The 25,193-nt window shown below is 44.8% G+C and overlaps 2 protein-coding genes across 15 annotated transcripts in view; one reads left to right on the top strand and one right to left on the bottom strand.

Moving 5' to 3' along the window:
* The window catches only part of CACNA1C (calcium voltage-gated channel subunit alpha1 C), a 2,299,705-nt gene that overhangs the window by 1,775,728 nt on the left and 498,784 nt on the right, over positions 1-25,193 (top strand). For all 6 annotated transcript variants that reach the window (XM_078673661.1, XM_078673663.1, XM_078673662.1 and 3 more), the window contains 3 exons: positions 3,120-3,226; positions 11,387-11,474; positions 23,694-23,801. In XM_078673661.1, coding sequence (XP_078529787.1) covers positions 3,120-3,226; positions 11,387-11,474; positions 23,694-23,801 — 303 coding nt within the window. The remainder of the gene's footprint in view (positions 1-3,119; positions 3,227-11,386; positions 11,475-23,693; positions 23,802-25,193) is intronic.
* Positions 1-25,193, bottom strand: part of LOC144808862 (uncharacterized) — a 433,476-nt gene that overhangs the window by 253,976 nt on the left and 154,307 nt on the right. For 3 of the 9 annotated variants that reach the window (XR_013606859.1, XR_013606858.1, XM_078673669.1), the window contains exon 3: positions 5,585-5,675. The exons of the other annotated variants lie outside the window; for them this stretch is intronic. Coding sequence is in view for 1 of the 3 variants with exons in the window: in XM_078673669.1 (XP_078529795.1) it covers positions 5,585-5,624 (40 nt within the window). In the remaining 2 variants the exon portion in view is untranslated. The remainder of the gene's footprint in view (positions 1-5,584; positions 5,676-25,193) is intronic. 9 annotated transcript variants of the gene reach the window in all.

Raw genomic sequence — 25,193 nt, 5'->3', positions numbered from 1 at the left:
TATATTTTTTTCTGCACTCCTCATTAATTCATAGTGCCAACTCTACCTAATTATTTTACTGAACTTCTATAAAAATAGGTCCAACTTTTTATTATTTTTAAGTTATGATTCTTAAACTTTCTCTTTGATACAAGTATTCTTCCAGTACATCTCAATGACTCGTAAGATGTCTCCAAGAATTGCATTGTGACATACTGCAAGTTTCCGTTGAATAAAACTTCCTAAAATCAACTTACCCAACATGTTCTGTTTATTGGAGCTGGGAACAACACTACAGTTGTTGAAAATCAAGATTTAAATAGGAATCACATTTTTCTGACATTTGGGGTTTAAAAAGCAAGAGATGAGGTGTAGCTCTGCCGGCTAAAGAGAAGCATGGAAGTATGTCTTGGTCTCCCTGCCTTCAGACAATCTGATCCATTTGATGTATCCATCCAGTTGGAGAACCAGCGGACAGAATGAGGAATAGTACTAGGATAACAGAGGTCAGTTTCCAGGAAACCATGCAGTGCATCATACTCCCTCTACAGACATGGCAACAGGAAATACGACAACAATCAGCTGTAGCCTGTTAGACTGAGGACCAGCACTAGTTTGTGGTGGAGAGTGACAGAAATGTGGCCAAGAAGACAGTATACTGCGTGAGGCACGGGGTAACGATTCAATGTGTGAGTGCCCTCATTCACTGTGGGACATTGAGCAGGCACCATTCACAATGCACAGCATACAATTAAGCATGCTGAACCAGCGCAGTGTGAGCATGGAGCAGGCCGCCCTGGCTTACAATTCGGAGGGGTTAAAATATTACTCTCCTGAAAAGAGATGGAGGCCGAGAGATGAGATGTCAGGGAATGCAAATCATACAGTACCTAAAAAATATAAGGAAGCACCAGAATTCTACAAAGAAAATGTTTGAAGCACTGGAAATCCAAAAGTAAAGTGGTTAGGCTCACAAGAAGTGAGACAGTTCTAATGACATATATGGAGATTGCATTTGTTCAAAAGAAATGAGGTGACACTAGAATCTCAACTAGATGGACTGAATATGTGCATTGCCAGGAAGCATAAAGGCATTGGCAGGCACTGCGCTGGAAGGGAAGATCTATGGATATCAACAAAAGGAAGCACGTATGATTACTAAGGTTGAGGGGGGATTTAAAGAGTTACAGGTGTGCAGTAAAAAATTATGATCTAAGGAATACCAAAAGCCCCAAGTGGCGAGGAACTTAAAATCAACAGGACTTTCTGACTCATACCATGTCCCATCGATCTTAAAGGGGGAAGTGCCAATGATATCACTGTACAATTGTGCAAGTAAAATAATCTAGGATAAATAGTTGTGTGAATAGAGGGCAATACATTAACAGGAACACAGTAATGATAAAAAGGAGATATACTACAAAGGAAAATGTATTCTGCTGCTCCCACCACCGGTTAATGGACAGATGACGACATTAGGAAGACATTCAACCGAGGTTTTCGCACCCAATTAAAATGTGGACCCAGTATTGGAGGACAGTGTTCTTCAAGGATGTTTCCCACTAAACCATTTAGCAAAGTGCAAGTAGTCTTGCAATACACTAGCCAGTATGAGATTTTGAACCTCAGCCACCCAGCTCCGACAGCAGATGCATAATCTTTCCAGTCCTGATTTTAGGTCTCGCCTACTGTTTTCAAAAGTTCTTTTGTGTATAATACTAAAATTTAGAGTGGGCTTGGCTCATTAATTATCATTATTAGTCTCAATTTTTTCTCATTCAATGACTTTACTTTACCTGCTTCTGCTTGCCTCTAAACTGGAGCCTAGCATTTTTTACTATACTTTTTATCAGAAAGACGTGTAGCCTTCCACAGCTGACAAAAGGGACCTAATTTTTTCTTCATCAATGGGAGCTCATATGCTTTCTTACTTTCTCCCCCATGTGCTGCCTATCCCCCATCTGAGCCCCTATGCTCTCTGTTTTGCATCCATTTGTCAATTGCTTCCCTTGCACTCCATGATATGCTTAACTTTTATTCGTACCCCCCTACCTCCACCATTGCTCCTCGCACCCCTTGATCCCTGCCCACTAAGGGGCTCCCTCCTTTGTTCTACTGCCCCTCTTCTTACTTTTGCATTTTTTCTTGCTTTTTCATACGATCTGGCAGCTGCAATCTGCTACCGGCTGCTCCTTTTGTCTGTATTGCACTTATGTGCAGTTTTTATTTTTTAATTTACAACTACAAGATGGTGGTGCTTGGTACATGAAATTATAAGGGAAATTAAAAGTAAATAGAAAATGGATAAGTCAAAGACATTCTTTACAACCTCCAGGGATATATGGGCCAGATATTCAAACAAATTGTTGTAAATTGTGAGAACCGACCCATGTACTAATCGGTCAGTTTGCAAAATTGCAAATTGTAGTGGGTCTTAATCAGCCTACCTCATGATTATTAATGAGTTAGGTCGCAAATTGCAACACACTACTATAGGAGGCCCTCACAAAGATGGTGGCCTGTTTGAATCAGCAGACTATCACGTAAACATTTGTTTTTAATTCATAAAGGGGTTGGGGTCCCAAATGGAGTCCTTCCTTCTGGGAAATGCGTTTGCACCCTAACTAATCTAATCGGATTTAGGTCACAAAACATTGATACATATCATTAGTATTTGGAAGGAATTCCTACAACATACAGCTTCTAAATACCAATTCAGTATGTGGTGAAAATCCCATTTTAGGAGGCAGTAAAAGTTTAGCGACTCCTAAAATGGAAACTGCACTCCAGATTTTTATTTACTGGTTGCAAACACCAAATAAGAGTGTTTGTGACTGTTAAAATGCTTAGTACGTGTGGCCCATTATTCCTTCGTTAATAATTCCCATGTACGTCCACATCCCATCAAACTGAGTCTGATATTTCAAAGCTTCAGTAGAGCTGGTAAGAGTGAATGTTGCCTTGAAGACAAGCCAACTCTGGCAAGTAGGGATGACTTTGTGTATTTCCAAAGATGTTAAGGTAGTTTCTGCCAGTATGTACTTGTAATGGGTCCCTAAAGGCTAACCTGCAGGACTGGGTTGCTTTTGGGCCACCAATAACACATAATCTTTCATTTGTTTTCTGTGTGCCTAATATAGATGACAGCGTATGGGGCTTTTCTCCACAAGGGTTCCTTCTGCAGAAATTACTTTAACATCCTGGACCTGCTGGTGGTCGGCGTTTCCCTCATCTCCTTTGGTATACAGTAAGTCGTGAATTGTATCTTGGGCTTTATGGAGGGCATGAGGAGAACCAGAGATTTACATGTGTGAAACTGGCCATTTACATTTGTGAGACACTAGTGAAACTGGTACTTCAGCTCTCTACTACCAAGTCCTTTCAGACCTTCATATTTATTTATAAATTTCATTCATCCATTAATTCACAATCATTCAGATTTTTTGCTTTCAGATTGCATTTTACATACATTAAAAACAAATGTGAAACATCAATCTCAACTCTCTTTTATCTAGCCCTACCTGTTCTTCATGCAATTTTTTATCTGGTAACTTGGAAAATGTTCCTTACATAAGCCTCTGCTCCAGACAACCAGTGCTTGAGATGGAAATATAAAAGTGCAGGCACTCACTATTCCCGAGTACATGTTTGCTCCTGAAAAGTGCTGGTACTTTCCTATTAAAAGTGTTGCAGCCCTGCCAAAAAAGTGCAGGTACTCTCCCTTTCAAATTCAAGAAGTGCAGGCAGGTACCCATGAGTACCTGCCCATTTAAGGCAGTGCAGAAATTACGTGCCGGTGCCCAAGGCTCTTCTCAGAAGCCCACAGCCAGACCAGAACATCTCTTCTAGTCGAATTGATACTTTAAGCAGAATGAAAGCCATTATTTTACAAAAAACTGTGCCACTGACCTCGTCCAAAGAGATTTATGAACTACACGTTGCAAGGTCCTCTGCAGAGATACATGCCCTTTTATCAACAAACTGCCCAATACATTTTGTAGAAATGTTATGTCGTATCTTAAACATGTCTGATACCAGTGGTATTGTACATGTATTTAAGACCGTTTTTCAGGACTGTTCGCACCCTTTGAAGCAGTCCTCTGCATTTTTCCAAACTTCGTGCACTCTGTGTTCGGCGGCCTGCTTCTCATTTTGGGATTCGTAGCAGGAATACTATTCTTGTTCCTTCTGCTCCGATATGGCAAGTCCGGTCAGCAGCGACACCCAAATTACCATAGAGAACACTCTCCTGGAAATGAAGTGTTGTGAGCGCATGATACAGTTCCTGGGCCTGGCTCGGTTGAGAGACCTGAATACCACGAGGTTCCTATCATTCCGACCAATCTGGCAAGATTGCATCTTACCTGTTCTACGATGCCTGCTATGTGGAGAAGAATGCGTGTTGGACATCTGTCTAACACTTCCATCAGCACTGCCAATGGATGTTGATACCTTGCTTGGTTCGGTAACGGCCCATGCATCGTGTTGTCTCCAGCGGCTACCAATTCTGATGATGGCATTCCTCACGATCTCACAGACGCAATCTGCTGACGGTGAGATACGTGGATCGACAGGCACACAGGTACCATCTCCATCTCCGACGTACGCTGCTGATGTGGCTAACGCTGGCGGCGATGCTCCACATTTTTGTGCAATCGGTACTTAATGAAGTGGTCCAACTTTCACCTACTAAATGTTGACACTCTGAATACCGAAGCTGCACGGTACTGAATCAACCTCCCACCTCTTTAATCCGCTATTGGACACTCCATGCCACTTTAGCTTACTGCTTTCTCCCTTTGGGACACTTTTTCCATCTTTCTCTTCTTTTATGCTTCCTCTGTGTTTATTTTTCCACTCTTGCTCTCAGTCATTATTTGATGGGGAAAAATAGGTACTGGTCCCCAAACATGAGTGCTGGTGCACCTCAAAGGCAACCACCTGCTCAAATTAAGCACTGCAAACAACCCTGTAAAAATAATACAATACTCAATAGCCTGTACCCCTTATAGTGGCAAGACCATCATGTGTGTTTATTGGATAAGACACCATTTGGTTGTGAACAATACAAATGTATTTTCTTACTTATCAACTTCCTAAAGTTATATAGGACACTAAGGGGGGAATACCTGTTCCCACCAACAATAAGCTTTTGCATAGCCAACGCCTTTTGAATCTTATAAGTGTTAAATCATGCAGCACATGTTCCTGGGTACTATGCCGCCAGGGATGGAAGATCTATACAATTATTACACACTGGGTGTGAAAGAAAGAGTGAATAGCTTTTGTGCTTGACAATAGAGCGGGGTGAGTGTGTGTAAGAAACAGCAAAAAGGCTACACCTTAAAGAATGCATTCATCTTCTGTACAGCATGCTGGTACCAGTGTGTTTTGCACCAAGAAAAGTATGCAAGTATACAAAAAGTGCTGTAAAGGCAACTCACAGCCAACCATCCCTAACTCCTTTATGTAGTGTCATAACACTGACTAAATAATGTTGTAATGTCATACGAGAAGCTCAAACGATTTTAAAGTGTGCGAGAGGCAAATCAGAGGCAAAGGTTTAAAAAATGTGAATATTTTGGCATACTATCTCCATACTTACATGAATAAGTGGCAGCTGCATACAGGGCTCGCTGAAACATGCTCTTAATACACGTGACTGCACCGCAGCACGCTGCTTCTTAAAATAAATCCTTTGTAATAAAATAAAAGCATGTACCCACAAAATTGTTAGTGCAGAAACACAAAAACAGGAAACTTCCACAAGAATCAGCACTTGTAGCTAAAATCTTAAAGTTTCTAAGGTGGCCCTAAAGTTAACAGCACATAAGAAGAATGTGTTAAGTCTGGTATTATGCCAGCCTGGCACAGGACCATCTTAAAAAAAAAACTAGTACAACAAATCCAACATCTAACCAGCGCTCAATTTGGCGAGACCCTTTTGAATACTGAAGTCGCGCAGAAGTGATGCAGAGATGACGCCACTCCCTTAAGCAAGAGCAAGGAAAATGAAAACAGGAATTGGCAAAGCCAACAGGTATGCATTGTCTGGAAGTCTTTTTTTTGTTTTTGTCATGGCTTTTGTAAAACAATATTACTGGGAAAGTGTTTGGGTGCTCATAGTCCAAAACAAAAGACATTGATGACATTTCTGGTCTTCAAAAGCACTCATTACCTACTTTACAAACACAGGTTAAGATTCTGACCTGGGTAAAACTGGTATGGAAATAACCTTTGTTTCCCCGTTTTTTCAACCCTTCTGAGGCTGTGCACATTATAACTCGTAACACGCACGCCACTCTTACATGATTTCACATGCTTAGAATCAGCCAAAAAAAGCACGCAATTAAGTTACTCCATTCGTGTGCCTTCGAGACAAACATGGCTGTGCCAAGGTAAACAACGGCCTGAAGTGGAATCCACATCGGAGAAAATATAGAGCTGGGCTCTGGGGCATAAAATGCTGTCTAACAAAAAGAGTGAAGAGCAAAGAAATTAACAGAACTGTAGCTTCACCACGCGCCTCCTCTAAGAAACGCTGTCTAGAGAGGACATCTGTTGGCAGGAAGATGCACGCCATTTCATACCCACTCATCTGATTATGTCAAACAAATCAATCTCGATTCGATTCTATGCCCCCACCAACTCGGGCCGCTGCTGCTGAGACAATGTTTACATTTGCCGAAATTAGCGATTTTCAACATCTCTCTAGAGCCCACATCACCACACAAGCCAGTCCATCAGCAGCTTAAAGGCTGGAATCTCACCTGCAGGGTCACTGAAAGCAGCAGCTTGCCTCCAACCAAAGTGCCTAAAACTGGCACATTCTGTTGGTTACTTACGTTGTAATCAAGCAGCAAATCTGGACTCACATGGCCCCCAAACCTGAGTTCACTGCACAAATGTACAGATAAACCAATTAAACTCGACAAATCTCATGCAACCAATCCTGGAGGTACAGAGAGAAATACAGGTTTCTCCAGAATTAAGGCCAACTAGCAAAGGAGAACAGCTATGCAGCACTCATCTACGCTGTGTGTGCAACATTAATATCAGCAGCTTATGGAGTAACTGGAAACAACGTCCACCCTCCTGTGATGAGCCCCATCTGGAGCAGCAATTCTCTCAACTCAACAGGACAGGCAGGAATGGACCATACAAAATCAAACCCCTACACCAGCCCCTCCAACCAATTACAAGTTCTACGATCACATTAAGATTTAAAGTAACATGATCTGTATTTAGGTGGTTGGGATACACCACGAGCAGAGTTACGTAAGAATAGGATCTGACTACATACGTAGTAACAGCAAAACAATGTTACAGTCTAAATGGGAGTAAAGTGCAACACATGGAGGGTCAAGCTAACACCTTTACATTAAATAATTGGCTGTGCACTATGGATTAACGGAGCCCGGGCTCGTATTATCACTAATGAAGCTGTTATTACAGGCGCCGAGCATGAATATTTTACAGGGTTGGTGCATGCCTGGTTCTCCAACTCTACCAAGGTGCTGGGCCGAAGCTGTACTTTGAGGATCTGCCTAAGCATGTCTTTACCTCCCACACCATGGGGTTGTGGGGCCACTATGCTCCTTCAGAGAACTTGTGGAGATGGGCATTCGCCACAGAAACCCACAAGACCAGAAAGTAATCAACCGGACCAAACTAAGAGAAATAGATGTCTGAGCGGGAAAGGCAGGACGGAGAGTTCTCTCTTACCCTGTCCCATCTCGGAGAGTAGCATCTCAGCCTGACGGAAATAGTTGCATGCCGAGCTGAGCTTAGATTGTGATATGTGAGGTCGCTGCTCAGCACGCAACAGATTTTTTAAGTGCGAAAAGATCAATTGATGGACGGAATGGTGAACAATATCAAACATTTACTCCAGTACAGTGATCTGGGCCTCAATCAATTGTTTGTTTGCTCCCCATGCCATTACAGTTTAAACCCAGCCATATGGAAATCAGTCTTGACCCTGATCCCCATGGCTAACAGTCCACCGAACTGCCAGGCCCTTCCTTGTCCAGAAACAAGCATCCTGGGACTGGTTTCAGGGTATCACCCCTCATCAGCTAGGCTAGCTTGACTCCAGTGGCATGGAGAGCACGGGACCCACGACTGGGCATACCTGTCCCAATTGGGGACAGAATGCTGAACAATATCAAACATGCAACCCAGTGCAGAGACCTGGGTTTAAATCCATCGTTTTTTGCTCCCCATGCCATTCCAGTTTAAACCCAGACATATTCAAATTAGTCTTGATCCTGCTCCCCATGGGGAAGAGTAAGGTTACCTTTGTGAATGAGGCCCCATGTCACTTTCGAATCTTTGCTTTATATAAATACCTCCTATAGCTCCAGCCAATGTGAAGCTTTGTGCCAGGTTTTTTCTCATGTGGTCCTACTCTAGGCTTTGAATCCACTCTAAAGTCGCAACAGTTTGCTAGCTATGTTTGCTATTAAATATGAATGGCTATGTTACGAAGTGAAAGCCATTACACCCTGTTCTTCTTTGGGCTCAGCAGGGCAGAGAGACAGTCAGCAAATATGTAACAAACGGAACTTCGATGTCATCCCGAAAATAGGGCACTGCAGAAGATTACAGTCCTTCATAAAAGATAAAAGGTCTGGAGAAAGTTGTTCAGAACAGCAAGCTTACATAGTTACACTAGTAACCTGTAGTGAGTAAGAGTGAAACGCAACACTCAACGTGGAGTGAAAAATACTCCAAGAGGAGGATGCCAGCACTGGTCCCATGTGATCATTTTGAAGAAAGTTGCTTTGGAAGTACCCCAAACAGACTGATTATTATTTGTAATGTGCAAATAATGCTAAGGCCCAGCTTTGAGGCACGGCAAAAATTAAGAAAAGCATAAAGCAATATGGTACAGTCAAAAAAACATGCATAGCAAAAATAATGAGCACATAGAAAATAAACAGATAAAAAGTATAGTAAAAGTTTGATTAACCGAAAGGAAAGCCACACAGAAAACATGAGGTCCAGCACCAGCAGTTGTATATAGTCTTCTTTGATCCTCAAGAAAATGTTGCCTTAATATTCACATATAAGTTATTATCTAGTATCAGGCCTTTGAGGAGCTTGTTCCAGAGCTTTGCTCCAGCCAGATGTACTAACATTAGGAATGCCGGTTTCCTAATTGCGATTTTCTGCAAATCGTAATTAGGGAATCGCTATTTCTAATGTATTAATCTTTTATTTTTGAAATAGCAATTCCTAATGGGTTGCAAATTGACCTACCTCATGATCATTAATGAGGTAGATCGCAGTTTGCAACCCATTAGGAATACTAGCCATCACAGGGACGGAGGCCTGCTGGAGTCAGCAGACCACTATGTCTATGAGTGCTTTTAAATATAACAATCATTTTTCTTTAAAACAATGCCAGTTTTCCTTAAAGGTAGGCATTTTTGACTGAACCACAGCTCCATAGATGGAGTGGATTAGGCCACCATTACGTTGGGTATTAGGAACACTTGTTGTCTACAGCGCTTGGAAATGGTAGAAGTGTAAAATGCAGTGCTGTGTAAAATCAAATCATTATTATAGGACCCAAAAACCCAGACACCGCTGTAGTCTTTGGTCTGCCTTACCTCATCACCTGTGTGACCTAGTCTGAAGACATCTGTGGGAGAAAAATGTGCTCTAGATGAGCTTGACGAGGCACTGAGTGACCGCTACCGTTGGAGTTACTTAATAGTGTGTGAACTATGCGTGGTCTGAGATGTATTTTATTGCTTTATTCTTTAATTATCATATTTATCTATACTGGTCATACAATGAATAACAATCTTTGGGCAAGATGTCGAAAAACCGTTTCCAGTCTCAAACCCTATGATCAAGGGCTAACCTTCAGGGGTGGTGTTTGGGGTGTTACACCCCTTAATAAATGTATAATTTAATAAATAGTTGGATACATAAGATTTCAGTCGGTATTGTAAGGTGTCTGTCAGATTTCACAGGAATTTTTAAATACTCACTCAGACAAAAACACACAGCCACAGGTACACACTCCTATCTCTGTTTTAAAGGTCATAAAACATGTTTTTTTAACAAAATACTGTATTTTAAGTGCCCCTCACAATCTGCACTCCTTTTCATTTCCACTGGCCCGTAAACCCCCCTCATGTACTGTTCCTTATGTAATAATTATATGCAAGCGTGATTGTCAGAAAATCTGACCCTCACACCGCCTCATTCTTACTGATCAAGCTACGCCACTGCCTATCATTAGCAAAATCCAATGGTTTACAATATCCCTGGGCGTAGTAGGCGTAGCAGGGCTACGCGAGGTCCAAGGCGTTGTAAACAAACTCCGTGGAACTCTGCTCTGCTACGCCACCCGCCTCCACCCCCGATGTTAACAGTTAAATCTACATTACTTCTAGTAAATAAAACCACTTACCTGGCATGCTGCGCCCCCGGGCTCCCCTCCACTTCTTCCTTGCGTCTGTGTAATTCTTTGAGAAAACTGAGCATGCGCCTGCGCATTTCTTGCGAGAAATGCGGAGGTGCGCACGCATGTGCAAATTTCTCAAAGAATTACCCAGACGGCGAGGAGAATGCGTATGTGCGGGAGTGCGAGGAAGAGGAGGAGGGCAGATCGGAGACGCCGCATGCCAGGTAAGTGGTTTTAATTTACTAGAAGTAATGTAGATTTACTTGTTTATATAAAGAGGGTGGAGGCGGGGGCTGGCCAACTCTGCTCCGCTGCGGAGTGTGCAGAGATTTGCCTTCTCCGCGTTCTCCACGGGCAGAACGGAGGACTCCGCCCGGGGTTAGTTTAGAACCGCCAGTGAGCTTTTTACAAAGTACAAAAGATGTTTTATGATTTGGAAAAGTCCTTCCAACTCATAAAAGGGCTATTACAACACTTTTTAAGATTGTGAATAGAAGGGGATGTGAAAGGAGTGCTCCCCTCCTATTTGTAATTCAGAATGCTATGTATCACAGGTTTATGACAAGAATTGCATTCACAAGACATTGACCTGTTACCCACCCCTGAGTTCAGATGGTAACTAATTGCAATGGGGAAGCTGCCCTAGGATCCACTGAAGTTTTAGACACATCACAAATTTGCATTCCCACTTGCAAACCAGTCTGAACGCAAATTAAACATCCCTGGTTTACAAATGGGAATAGTACGTCTGGCACTAAGCCTTCTCATAGTGTACTGCTACACAATTAATGCTGTGGGTATCTAAAATGTAAGATGTCATCCCCAAGTGCTTGCTAGCACTGTTACTTTTCAAGTTGATACCAGTTATGCCACAAGAAGTATCTGTCTTTGCACAGAGGGACCAGACTTACAGCGAGTCCTGTTTCAAGAGATTTGTGCCCTCAAAACCTGTTGTGGATAGTAAAGCACTGTTTGATTTTCCAGGTCCAGTGCTATCAACGTTGTGAAGATTCTGCGTGTCCTGCGTGTCCTGAGACCTCTCCGGGCTATCAATAGAGCTAAAGGGCTGAAGGTCAGTGCATCAAGCTCCAGGCGAGAAGAATGTCCCTCTCCTGTACTGTAATGTGTCTCTTGTTTTTTGTGGGAGATGAATTTTAACTTCTTTGTGCGCACCTGAGAGTTTGGAACTAAGGAGCTCTGTGGTTGCAAGCTGTGAGCTGGACCGCTGAATGCAGTGCAGCACCATCTCGGTATGGGGGACCTGAGCACTAGGATGATAGAGAGTAGGAGTGGATCGAGGAGATTTATGGTGGCCTAGAGATGAGAAGCATAGAAGTAGCATATCTTGGGAACCATGGAGTAGCAGAGCAGTGGAACAAGTGAAGTAGGATGCATCTGCTGTGGCAAGCCTGCAGACAGGGAGGCTATGCAAATGATACCAGCAGCCGCTCTCTCCTGCCACCTTAGTGTGCAATGGTTCCTATTTGAAGGCACCGAAAGAACAGAATTTAACAAACGTCAGCGAAAGAATTGTTAAGGATCAAACAAGCACATCTATTTCACTACACATTAAAGGAGAGTGATCAGACCTAACTGGAAAACTTTACTGAAAGTTACCTGAAAGTTGTAACAACTACTGCATATTAAAAAAACATTCATATATATTGCGTACTCTTTTGTTGAAGTGACCCTTGATTTAACTTCCAATTGTGTTAAAGTGAGAATGGGAACTCGCTCATCATCACGTTCCTGAAGACTATGCCTAATGCAGCATCACAAACTGTTTCATATGTGCCATCAAGCTGATGTCAGAAAGCCAGTGAGAGGATCTTTTGAAACAATACATGACAAAAAACTTCCACCACCGAGGCTCTAATATGACATGAGGGTTATGCGACAACTGTCGAACTCAGTAAAATGCAACAGCCCATGGTTTGGAATTTTCTGGGTGCAATATTTATATCCAGTTGCAAGTTTCCACATTCTAATGGGGAATAACAAAGAATTGGGTACTTTCCACATCAAAATCCACATGTCCCAGTTTTTACAGGGTCTTTTTCCAACCGATAAATGTTAGCACATGTGACCTGCAGAAATTTAACAGGCAAAAACTCTGGTGGGTGAAACAACCTGCATTACTTTACTCATGAGTGCCTTTTAAATTATATAGTAACAAGATTATGGCTTTTTGACACAGCTTGTGCAGTTCAGGAGAGACAATCAGCGTCCTTTCTCCCATACAGGTAGTGAAACAGGCAGTTCTCTTCTATGCGTATCTGGAAGTGATGCTCTCATGATAAAGCCCTTTCTGTGTCCATTATCTTCACAAGGTCGCTCTCGCTCAGAGACGCTTTTCAGCTTGAGTGGAGCTCAGACCTCCTGAACGCCTTTTCGTCCATATCGCTCCTGCCCAGAGTTCTTAAGAAGATCAGGAACGACTGGGCCCAAGTCATCCCTTGTGACTCCGGACTGGGCACAGACAGTCTGGTATCCTGAGCTTCTGCAAATGAACATCAATCCTCCGATCAGGCTGCCCCTTGTGCAGGATCTTCTGTCACAGCAGTAGGGGAGGGTCCTCCACCTGAACCTGTCAACTCTACATCTTCTTGTGTGGAGATTGAGCTGCTGCAGCTGCTAGCTTTCGATCTTCCTCCCGAAGTTTGTGATTTTAATCTGGCAGCAAGGTGTCCCTCTACTAAAATGGTATACGCCTGTCAGTGGAAGAAATTTGTAATATATTGTGCAGAGAAGTCTATCGACCCTCTTCCTGCTTCCCTTTCTGATGTTATACTCTTTATTTTAACCCTTGCTTTGCTCTGGGCACCCTCAAAGAGTATTTGTCTGCTTTGTCTGCTTTCCTGAGACTGCCAGACCAACCCTTTTTATTTGTCACCCATAGTACATAGATTCCTAAAATGACTTGTACCTATGTTTCATACTCCCCCCTTTATTATCCCTCAGTGGGACCTTAACTTGGTTCTCACCTTCCTTGTGAATTCTGTTTTCAAGCCTCTACATAATTGCACACTCTGGCTGCTTACAATAAAAACAACTTTTTAGTGGCGATTGCATCTGCCAGAAAGGTGAGCGAGCTGCAGGCTCTATCGTCCATGTCTCCCTTTTTGACGATATTTCCTGACAAGTTGGTGTTTCGTACTAGAGTCTCTTTACTCCCGAAAGTGGTAACACCTTTCCATGTGGCACAATCTGTCACCTTGCCCACTTTCTACGCTCCTCCACATCCCTCTAAGGAAGAGAAGTGACTCCATCATCTGGACCCCAAAAGAGCATTGTAGTTATACCTTGACCACACGAAAGCGTTCCAGGTGGACAACCAACTCTTCATGGGGTACGCTGGTGGTTAGAAAGGTCTGGCGTGCCGAAAAGGAACATCTCATCTCATGATGGGTCGTTGTCTGCATCAAGATCTGCTATGCTTTGGCAAAAAAGCAACCTCCTGAAGACTTAAGAGCTCATTCCACCAGAGCAACATTTGCTACCACTACATTAGAAGGTGGAGTATCAGTCCTGGAAATATGTCCGGCAGCAACTTGGGCATCCCAGCACTCGTTTACCAAGCATTACTGTCTGGACAGTCGGGTCCACTGTTTGCTCTTGCAGGATGTTTTAGTCTGAAACATGTCCGCAGTCCCTCCTCTGGGGTTGGTATTACTTGGGTATATATTCAAAGGTAAGGAATCTGCAGCTAGATGTCTCTCAGATGGACAAGTTAATTACCTATGGTAATGCCGTATCTGGTAGAGACAGTATCTATCTGCAGATTCCTTACAGAGCCTCCCCGCACTGCAGACCAGTTTCTAGGATCAAGGTTGTTACTCCAGTTTTGGAACTTTTATAGATTCCCGTTGCTTGTATCATTTCCCGTCTTCGAGATGGGAGTCCCCGGTATACATAAAATAGCCATAGAAATAGGTACAAAAAAGTATTAGGCCGCCCCTTCTAGTTTTGAAGCCTATCCACCCCTTTTTGTAAAAGAGACCAAATAAAGTGAACAGCCAATCAGTACAGCCTCACCCCATAGAGAGCCTCATATTTTCTACCGCACGTTGTGCAAGGGAGTCTTTGCTCAGTTTTTTCCTATTTACCCTTATCTTAAACCTTTTTTTCCTCTACAATCTACACCACGTGGTTAACTTGTCAGACAAGGAGAAGAAGGCTGTCTTCAAGGCTTGTGCTACCTGCTCCAAGAAGAGGCTTTATGTGGAGGACAAACATAAAGACTGTATTTATAGTTTGTATCTTAACCATAAGGCGTCTGGCTGCAACATCTGTCGGACCTTCTCCACGAAGACCTTGCGGGATCGCGAGGGACGTCTGTTAACTTGGCTCCTGAGGCTTAAGTCAAGGAAGGATCCTTTCTCCAGTGACAGTGATGACGCTTCCTCTGCTACTTCATCCAGGAGGTCCCTAAAAAAGGAAAGGTCTTCACCTTCTACTTCTTCAGACCCACCTTCCAAAGCCTTACAAAAGACCTCTCATAGGTCTGATAGGCGTAGTCCCATCAAATCTCCTCGCCAAGGTGTAAAGGAGAGGGAAGGACTTGTCCCAGGAGTAGCACTGGAAAAGAAGGCGAGCTATGTGCCTTCTTCTTCTCCACCTTCTGAAAAGACGAAAACGTTAAAAAAAACCAGCTTCTGTCCCACCTGATGGTAAAGCTGAGAAAAAGTTTGCTCGTAGATGACGACAACATCTATTCCGTCGATGATGACTTCCAAGACTTTGCCAGCGTCTTCTTTGGCTCCGTCGATGGGCTCATCGACAAGAGTTTCCTTGTCTCCACCAGTGAAGAAGGGATCGGCGTTGACGGCTTCGACAACGACGCCAGGCACGTATGCTCTGTTCACTCTGTCGTCGACGTCCACGTCGACGAGGATGACGACGGTGATGGTGTCGACGGCGACAACAACGGCTTCGAGCATGATTATGATGACGGTCTCAACGACGGTCACATCGACGGTGTCCCTCGCTCTGTGGACGACTCAAACATCGTCGCCGGCGGCTCCGTCGATGACCTCGTCGACGATACAAAATGTTCAATTTCAATTCAGAGACACTGCATTACACCAGAGGTGACTTCTCCCAGGAAGGTGACACCTCTGCCTCCTGCTCTCCTTCTAGAAGAGGAGTTTTCTGATGATGACGACGGACTTTACGGTGCTGCTGTTAGCCCATCACAGCTGCGTGTCAAGTACCAGGACTCTGACTTGGAAGAGTACTACATGGATCAGCAACAATATGAGCCCCAGTTAAGATCTCAGGAGGATTATCAGCAGGAGATGGTCTGTATGCCATCCTCCCTCATCACAGATTTAGAATTCATGCTGTTGGATTACAGGCAGAGATTTCCTACACAATCTCCTGTCCAGAATACAATGCAAGTGCCACCTACTCCACTTGCTCATCCGGTTACACCACAATTTCCTCCTCATACTTCATTGCCGGAGTTACCAGAACCACAGCCAGTGGTTACTGTTCAGGATGATACATCAGATGATGACCAGGGGACTACAACTATTCCGCATCCCGACAGGGAATGGGATGATTACATCATTCCGGATCCCACCTCTCCTGATCCGGAGCCGGCCGATTCCCCCCCAGCAGATATTGGGTGTTTCCATAATCTTATGGAAAGAGTGTCTAAATGATTTGATCTGCCCATACCATCAGTGCAGTCGGACTGTTTCTTGTACGACTTTAAGGAACCATACAGAAAGTCAGTCCGATCCATCCCAATAGTGGGTCACGTCTGGGATGAAGGACTCAAGGTTATGAAGACACATGCCACAGTCATACCTGTTCTTCCTCATCTAGAGAAGAAATACAAGGCCCCGAGGATAGCCCAGCTTGTCTGGTCAGCCAACCTAAACCAGACTCAGTAATTTCTCAAACCGCCCAAAGAAAATCTAAAAATCCGGCAGCCCCTCTCACTACACCTCCGGATAAAGAGGGCAGGCGGTTGGATAATGCCGGGAAGAGGTACTCTTCTATGTCTAGCCTCCTTGTCAGAGCAGCCAATGCCTTAGCAATTCTTGGAAGGTATGATCGCCACATGTGGTGTCATCTGTCTCCTTATCTGGACCAGTTGACGGAGGATACTAAAGTGGAAACTAAGACTAAGAAGATCCTCCAAGAGGGAGAGAGAACATCTTCGGGGATAATAGACTGCGCAATGGATATTGCCACAACAGCTTTCCGTTCCCTAGTGGGGGCAGCAATCCTTTGGCACCAAGGCTGGCTTCGTGGTACTTGGTTTCGGCCTGAAGTCCAAAATAAGATCTTGGACCTTCCCTTTGATGGCGAGGCGCTCTTTGGGAAGCACATTGATGATACGCTGAAGGATATAAAAAAGATACGGAAACTGCAAAATCCCTTGGGACTTGACAATACCGCAAGGTCCCCTTCCGTTGAGCTAGAGGTAGAGGCCTCCCCTCCTACAGAGGTGGATATCAACAACAGCGCTATTCCTCTTACTCGCAGCCCTCTCAATCATAGCAGCTGCAATATACTTAACGGCAAGGCCAATTGTCTTCTTTCTCTCGTTCATCATCTAGAGGACAACAGGGGCCACAGGGGAGGGATTCCTCTAAGCGCCAGTAGCAGCTTGTTGGCTCTTCCTACTGTTCCTTTGTCCCCTGTGACACCAGTGGGGGGCAGGATATCCCAATACTTCCGAAGCTGGCATCTAATAACATCAGTTCTATGGTTTCTGAATATAGTTCAATCGAGCCATACTCTGGAATTTTAACATCAACCACCAACCAAGCCCCCTCGCGCCACTGAATCCAGACATCTTCATCTCCTAGGTCTAGAAGCGAAGTGCACCAACTACTCCTCAAAGGAGCAATAGAACCGGTCCCTTGATCTCAACGGGGAGACAGATTCTACTCCCGGTTCTTTCTAGTTCAAAAGACCGTCGAAAAATGGCGCCCTATTTTAGATCTGAGGGAGCTAAACACCTATCTCATCAAGCTCTAGTTTTGGATGGTCTCCTTGCAGGACATTTTGCGGCTCCTCAATCTGGGAGATTACATGGCCACTCTGGAACTGGAGGACGCATACTTTCATGTCCCCATCCATCCTGCCCACAGGAAGTTCTTACGCTTTACAGTATCCAAGAGCCTCTTTCAATTCAAGGTCCTGCCTTTCGGACTCAGATCTGCTCCGCGGATTTTCACAAAGGTACTAGCACCTGTGGCGGTGTTTCTCAGGAAGCAGATGCTCGAGGTCTTCCCTTACCTGGACGACTGGTTGCTAAAAGCTCTGTCTATTCACACAGCAGAAGAAACTGTCAGGACCTGCACACAGCGCTTCCGTCAATTGGGGCTTCAGCTCAACACAGAAAAGTCAGTCCTGTGCCCGTCCAAATCAGCGCGGTTCTTGGGAGCTATTCTGGACACATCGTGCTGCAAAGTGTTCCCTTCAAAGGAAAGACAGACAAAGCTGATAACCTCTGCTCCTCGGTTGCAACGAAGAGGGTCACTTTCAGTTCGCCTCTACAAGTCCCTTCTCGGGTCAATCTTGTCCTGCATTCCTCTAATTACCCATTGCAGGTTACGAATGCGCCACCTCCAAGAGCAACTGGATTTGCAGGGGCGCCAGGCAGAAGGCTCTTTCGAGGATAAAATCCTAATCACTCAACCTATGAAAGTAGCGGCAGCATGGTGGACAAACGACGACATCTCCCAATAATTACAACAGACGCCTCACTGGAAGGCTGGTGAGTGGTCTTACAAGACCTTCAAGTAAGCGGCTGCTGGCTGGCCCAGCATCATCTACTTCACATCAATCTGTTGGAGCTCAGGGCGATTCATCTCGCCTTGCAGGCCTTCCTTCCGCGGATTCAACAATCATCCGTCCTGGTCCGTACAGACAACACGACGGCCATGCACTACGTAAACAAGCAGGGAGGTTCAACGTCTCGTCAATTATCCAAATAGGCTCGGGCGATTTGGGAATGGACAATCCAAAATGAGATATCGCTCTCAGCGGAGCATCCTCCAGGTGTCTCCTGAAATCTGTGAGCCACCAGTGGGAGTTAGACCACGACACTCTGGGGGAGATTTGCAGACTCTGGGGCACTCAGCCCATAGATCTCTTTGCCACTCCGGAGAACAAATTTACCGACTCTATGCAAGCAGGCATCACCATCCAGGATTGTTGGGATTGTTGGGAAATGCGCTTTCGATGGCCTGGTCAGGCGCCTTTGTTTACGCTTTTCCACCGATCCCACTGATTTCCAGACTTCTCCAGAACCCCAAGGCGGAACCCTGCAAAATGATTCTGGTGGCCCCGGCGTGGCCCCCTCCAGTTTTAGTTTACAGAGCTTCTTCTACTCTCCCTGGACCGTGCAGTTCATCTGCAGCCGATTCCTTCCCTGCTGACGATGTCCCAGGGCCAAGTGGTACACCCGGGTCCGAGATCTCTTCAGTTATCAGCGTGGCTCCTGAGCACCGAGAATTTCCAGATCTAAATATCTTGTCAGAATGTAGAGAGGTACTTGCTCAGGCTCAAGCCCCAAGTACAAATAAGACATATCGCTTGGAAGGAAAGTGTTTCTGCCTTTGATGCCTTCAAGAAAACATTCATCCCTACTCTTCTGCACCTCATCAAATTTTGTAATACATTCTGGCATTGGCAAAATCAGGTCTTGCTCATTCTTCCAGCAAAGTACACCTTGGGGCCATTTCTAGATTCAGACAGGATTCCTCTGGACCTTCCCTCTGGTCAGCAAGGATTGTGAAGCAATTTCTGAACCCTTTCCATGCTCATGACGAGCTGAGCTCGTCATGAGTTGCGCCGCTCGCATGCTCATGACGAGCTCAGCTCGTCATGTAACGCGTTAAAAAAAAAAAAGCCGCACCGCGCGAAAATCGCGGCCGCACGCATGCGGTTAAAGGACTTTTTAGGGTTTTCCCTCCAGTTAAGCCTCCACTGCCTCTGTGGCAGCTTAACTTGGTTCTTACTCAGCTCATGAGGCATCCTTTTGAACCGATTCATAGGGCGACTTTAAATTCCTCTCATGGAAAGTGGCCCTCCTTCTCGCCTTAACATCTGCCAGAAGGGTGGGTGAACTGCAGGCTCTCACTATTCATGAACCTTTCCTACAGTTTAAGAAAGAGACTTTGATACTGAGAACACATCCTAAATTCATTTCAAAGGTACCTTCAGACTTTCACTTGAATTAACCAGTTATTTGCAAATCTTTTTTTCCGTGACTTACTACTCCAGCAGAGAGGGCACTCCACTCTCTGGACATTCAAGGATGTCTGAAGTTCCATCTACAGCGTACCAAAGACTTCAGGAGGTCAACACAACTCTTTGTGGCCTTCAGTGCCCCTCGCAAAGGTTTTCCTCTTTCAAAGCAAGGGATTGCTTTGGAGAAGTGTGGCTCAATGGTTAGAAGCGGCATACCCTGAAGCAGAGGTCGGCCCGGGACCAGGGTTCAATTCCCGATGCGGCAGGGTCTTGGGCCAATGTCCGTGGACTCGATAATTCTCGCCTAGGTGCCTACACTAACCATGGGTCCCACTCTGCAACTCTGGGCAATAGCTTGCTTAATCTCCACAACGGCCCTAGCAGCGCCGGGGATGCCTGGCTTCCTCTTGTGGGTGCCCTCTCACAGGGAAAGCCAGGATGGGTTCCCCAGCGGTATACAGCGCCAGGACGCCCCGAGTGATGGGGTAACAGTGCGCTTTACAAGTATACATACATTTACATTGCTCGTTGGATTGCCAGCGCGATCCAATATTGTCACCAAGCAGCTGGCAAGCCCCTTGAGGGGCAGGGCCGGGTGCACTCTACGAGAGCTATGTCTTCTTCAGTGGCTCTCCTTGCCGGAGTGCCTATCAGGGACATTTGCAGAGCAGCGACCTGGAGCAGTGCCCATACGGTCACAAGGCATTACTGCTTGGATTCCCCAACGCGTTGGGACGCTGCAGTGGGACAGACAGTCCTGAGGAACCTCTTTCAATGAGTGGTGAGCTTTCCCTTCTAACACTCCTTCCTTTTGTTTGCTTACGCTCTTCACACATTTTGCAAGTCTTGATGCTTTTGATGTTTCTTCTCTGATGATTGATTACTGTTCTATTGTCCATTGACTGTGTGGGATTAGTATCTGTACTGAACAAGATGCATCTTGCAATATTTTTTAACACTGTATTGCTTCACAAAATGAGCGTTCTGACTGATAGCTATTCTGATACAAGCAATGGGAATCTATGAAAGGTCCAATACTGGAGTAAGAAAACAAGTTACTTACCTGTAACTTTGGTTCTCCAGTATTGTTAACTTTCATAGATTCCCATGCGCCCACCCTCCTCCCCTGGGAAATCTCAGCCTTCAGCATCTTCTGTTGTGCTGTTACACAACGGCTATGAAAATCTGAGGCTCTGAGGTTCTCTCAGGAAGGTTCTATGGAGTGAGGCTGTTCTGATTGGCTGTTCACTTTATTTGGTCTCTTTTACAAAAAGAGGTGGATATGCTACAAAACTAGAAGGGGCCTAGGCCTAATTCTTTTTTTGTACGTATTTCTATGGCTATTTTATGTATACCGGGAACTCCCATCTCGACAACAGAGAATGATACAAGCAATGGGAATCTATGAACGTTACCAATACTGGAGAACCAAAGTTACAGGTAAGTAACTTGTTTTTTTCCCTTTCAGGCCCCTAGTTTAAACACACCAATGTATGTACTCTTCATGGCGTCCGTGTTTCTGGCATGGAAAGTTGTGAAAATTAACTGACGTCAGCGTGTCGAGGTGGCACCTATACAGGTAACTCAGACATTACTTCCGGCGTGGACAACAACGTCACGCAGAGCTGACTGACGCTACTTACCGGCACTCATGGGTATTGCTCAAAGAACAATCTTCCGGATCCAGTCAGACGACTGGGAAATTCAAAGGTAAAGATAATGTGGCTAGGTACTCTCTCTACCAGATAAGGCGTTACCCAAGGTAAGTAACTTGTCCATTATCACTATTATTACTACTACTACCACTAATATTTCACTTCGCAGGCGAAGCCCTTTAAGGCGAATATCTGTTCATCCATCTACTAGTGCTGCCTGCCAGACTTGTTTTCCACTCTTGTTCATCCCTGATGTTACTAACATACTTGGTGATACTGGCTGTAGTAAGATCAAGCGATTTAATTGATAATAACAATTACCACTTAAGGAACCAACAGCGATGTCTGGCACAGGGCCACTCTCATCCTGGGCTGGAAGGGGAAGATCATGCAGACTACACCCATGTGAGACAGAGCCACATTGGGTACATTGAGATGCCTCCCGGACTTTGACAAGTGGAATTTAATTGGCATTTCTAGGTTGGGTGATTTATGGCAAAAGGGGCACGTCGTCCCTTTTACTGACTTACAACAAGACTACCAGATGACACCTACTGAGATATATCATTACCTGCAGGTCCGACATGCACTTAGGGCAGCGCTGCCGAGGGCAACGGCACTATCAGAGTGCACACCATTGGATGACAAACAACTTGACTAATACATGCCGCAAAAGGCCATATCACTGACATATAAGAAAATACTTCACAAAAACCATTTAATGCCCTGGCACACCTGCATGCGCAATGGGCCCATGACCTGAGGGTCTCGAAGATGATGAAAGGGAGAAAGCCAAGGCCTCCCCACAGAGGTAGCCATACGGTCTAGCTTTAGCCTTGTACAATTGAATGTCCTCCAACGTATTACTCCCCAACTACCTTGTTCAAGATGGGTAGAGGTATGTGGATCTCCCCTGACCCTGACAGCGAAATGGTATCCTTTGAATGTTTGGGAGGGAACGGACCTTCTCCATACGGAATGCATGTGGTTAACTGTGGAGATGGCTATCGTGAAACGAAACATTGCCAAAGCATGGGGTGCAGAACAAGTACCCCAGATGGACAGCTGGGAACATGACATGGAGTGGTGCGTGCTGGCTAAAAAGATTGTCTATGAATCGCAGGGATGCTGGAATGGCTACAGAGGTCATATTTACAACACCCCACACACGCCTGCCACCTTCAGACAGCGGCCCATAGGAAACTCATCAAACAATGTTGAAGATTTAAATGAAGGGGAGAGGATCGGGGGTGGGGGGCTTTTGTAATATCCAGGTGTATGAAACCGTATTTTCGACAGTGCTGTATATTGTATTGTTCTTGTTATTGCATCCAATAAAAAGATGGATTAAAAGAAAGATACTGACAAATACCTGCTTTGCAGTGCCAAATGCAGATTCACTAACAATGCATTGTAGGAGGGGAGGCTGAGTTTATTTGGCTTTCTCAACTGCTGCATTTCATATACATTGTAAATTGCGATTTAACTTGTATGTCACTTCACCTAATGTTTCCTTTAAATCAAGGGTGTCTGAGAAAATTTGTTTGTAGTGTGTAATTAATGATTTCTTTATTGTGTCAATTAATAAAATTTGGTACAAAGTCCAGATAAAGTCGCCAAAGTTCGTGATGCTTAAACTTTTAGACCAATTATTAGCATACCTTAAAACTATAAAATCATAGTATATACAGCCAGCTCGACCAAAGCTGGTGTCATTGGGCCTACCCCACCCCAAGTTACAGTCCGATGTCCATTATCGCAGTGTGCAAGATGTTTATGAACTTGCCAAATCGAACTAGATCCATCAGTCTATTTTTCTTTAGAGAAAAAGTCCATGCGTTTTTACAAAAGGAGATCCCCCAGGTTAAAAACATTGGCCCCAATAGGGAGCGACGAGCTGCTAGGAACGCAGGGCTGCAGGCAACAACATAAGAGGTGATGCATTCTTTCTCTCTTTAGTCGCAAAACCTGCAGCCATGCCCACTAGCCTGAATAGCCCAATTGGTCCTGGTCTCTTGAATCGAGAGTACTCTGTGTAGTGTGTGTATGTGGGTGTTCTTCGACTAATACATCCAGCCCCATATACTGGTATTTTCATAGCATCTGTTAGGTGAAGCTGCAATTCCTCATAGACGAGAGATACTACGCTTCAGGTCTGTAAACTCAAGGCAGGAGGTGTTTCTCTTGTCGTAAGAGGCAACACTTGTTTCAGTGAACCCCTTTTGATACGGAACATCTTGCATGTCTTGGCCCCACGCCTCTACCCAGATTAATTTTGCCAAACTTGCTTGGATAACAAAATGTGTTCATGTAGAAATGCCAGAATTCTATCCGTGCTCCTTCATGCCATCCAACATTTGGATTGTTGTCTCCTGTGTGACCAACCACATTGACTTGATTTACTTTCTTCCATCTTATAGCACGTGGTGCAGTGCGTCTTTGTCGCCATTCGCACCATCGGGAACATTGTGATCGTCACTACCTTGCTGCAGTTCATGTTCGCCTGCATTGGAGTCCAGCTCTTCAAGGTAAGCTGTGCGGGTTGGACTGATTCAATGGGTCAATGGTAGGACCAGCTGGATCTGGCAGTGGTACACGGCCTGTAAGTGTTTAGTGATGAGTCAAGAGTCCTAAGTATCTTGAAACTACCTTGAGGTTGAACTTTTGTGAAAAAATGGTACACCCAATACAGTATCACAACTACAAACAAATGCAAATGGGCTAAACACTGCCATGTGTGTTCATACAGCATGCTTGATACTATAACAGTGGCGGTCGCGTCGCTGGCCAAAACCTAATCATCATTCCTTACTGTTTGATCAATAACGGAGTAGTGCTTGTAATTGTAAGCCTTACTTGCTGTTCAGCACATCCACTCCTTCATTTGATTATAGAAGTTGAGAACAATTATAACTTAAAGCAAAGTTTGGCTTAGCTCTGTTTAGGCCGTGGTACAGTCCGTGACCATTTCTCAACTACCACCTCATCCCCACCATTTAGGGTGCAGAATGGCTTATCCCTGGAGTACAGCAGTGTAAAGGGCTTTAAAAATTTAAATGTAAATTGATACTTGTATAGCGCACTACTCACCCGCAAGGGTCTCAAGGCGCTTGTACGAATACCACTGTGGAACCCATCCTGGCTTTCCCTGTGAGGTGTCCACTCCTGGGCACCCCCAAGGTGGAGGCCAGGCATCCTTAGCGTTGTGGGGGTCGTTGTGGAGATTAAGCAAGCTATTGCCCAGAGTTGCAGAGTGGGACTCCATGATTGGAATAGGCACCGAGGCGAGAATTATCAGGTCCGTGGGATTTTTGAGCCCAAGACCCGCCGAGGCGGGGAATTGAACCCTGGTCCCGGGCTAGACCTCTGCATCAGGGTCTGCCGCTCTAACCATTGAGCCACACTTCTCCAGAATGGATACCTACTGAAGCACTCTTAAGCTGTGGTGCATCACATACTATTTGAAGGTGGCTGGGAAGAAGGAGACAGCCTTCCAAGACCGATCCTGGACCCAAAATTCATTCTCCAAGTGTGCCATTGTTGCACTGTCCTCCTGGTGCCCTAAATTGCCCACAATCCGTCTTATCAATATTTGTGGGGTTCCTAACTCAGGAGGCAAATAAGATAGGGAAGGCCTGTGCCTGACAGCGCTCAGCGACTGCAATGTTTGCAAGCAGGACACCAAATTGTGAATGATGAACACTCAGGACACTCATAGCTCCACATTTCCTATTCAATCCCACTGAAGATAACTGTTTGCCTGCAGTTGGCTTTCATGGTCAAATTATTCGGTATCTTTTCACATTTAATTTGCTTATTTAATGCTTTGTAAGTCATATACCTGCTCCCACATCCCTTTTTCACGATTCTAATAGCAAGTATCTTTTCACAAAATGTTTATGCATTGGACACTTATTCAT

Source organism: Lissotriton helveticus, chromosome 1_1, assembly GCF_964261635.1.
Source record: "Lissotriton helveticus chromosome 1_1, aLisHel1.1, whole genome shotgun sequence".
Lineage (NCBI taxonomy): Eukaryota > Metazoa > Chordata > Amphibia > Caudata > Salamandridae > Lissotriton > Lissotriton helveticus.
This window is presented reverse-complemented; position numbering and strand designations above follow the sequence as displayed.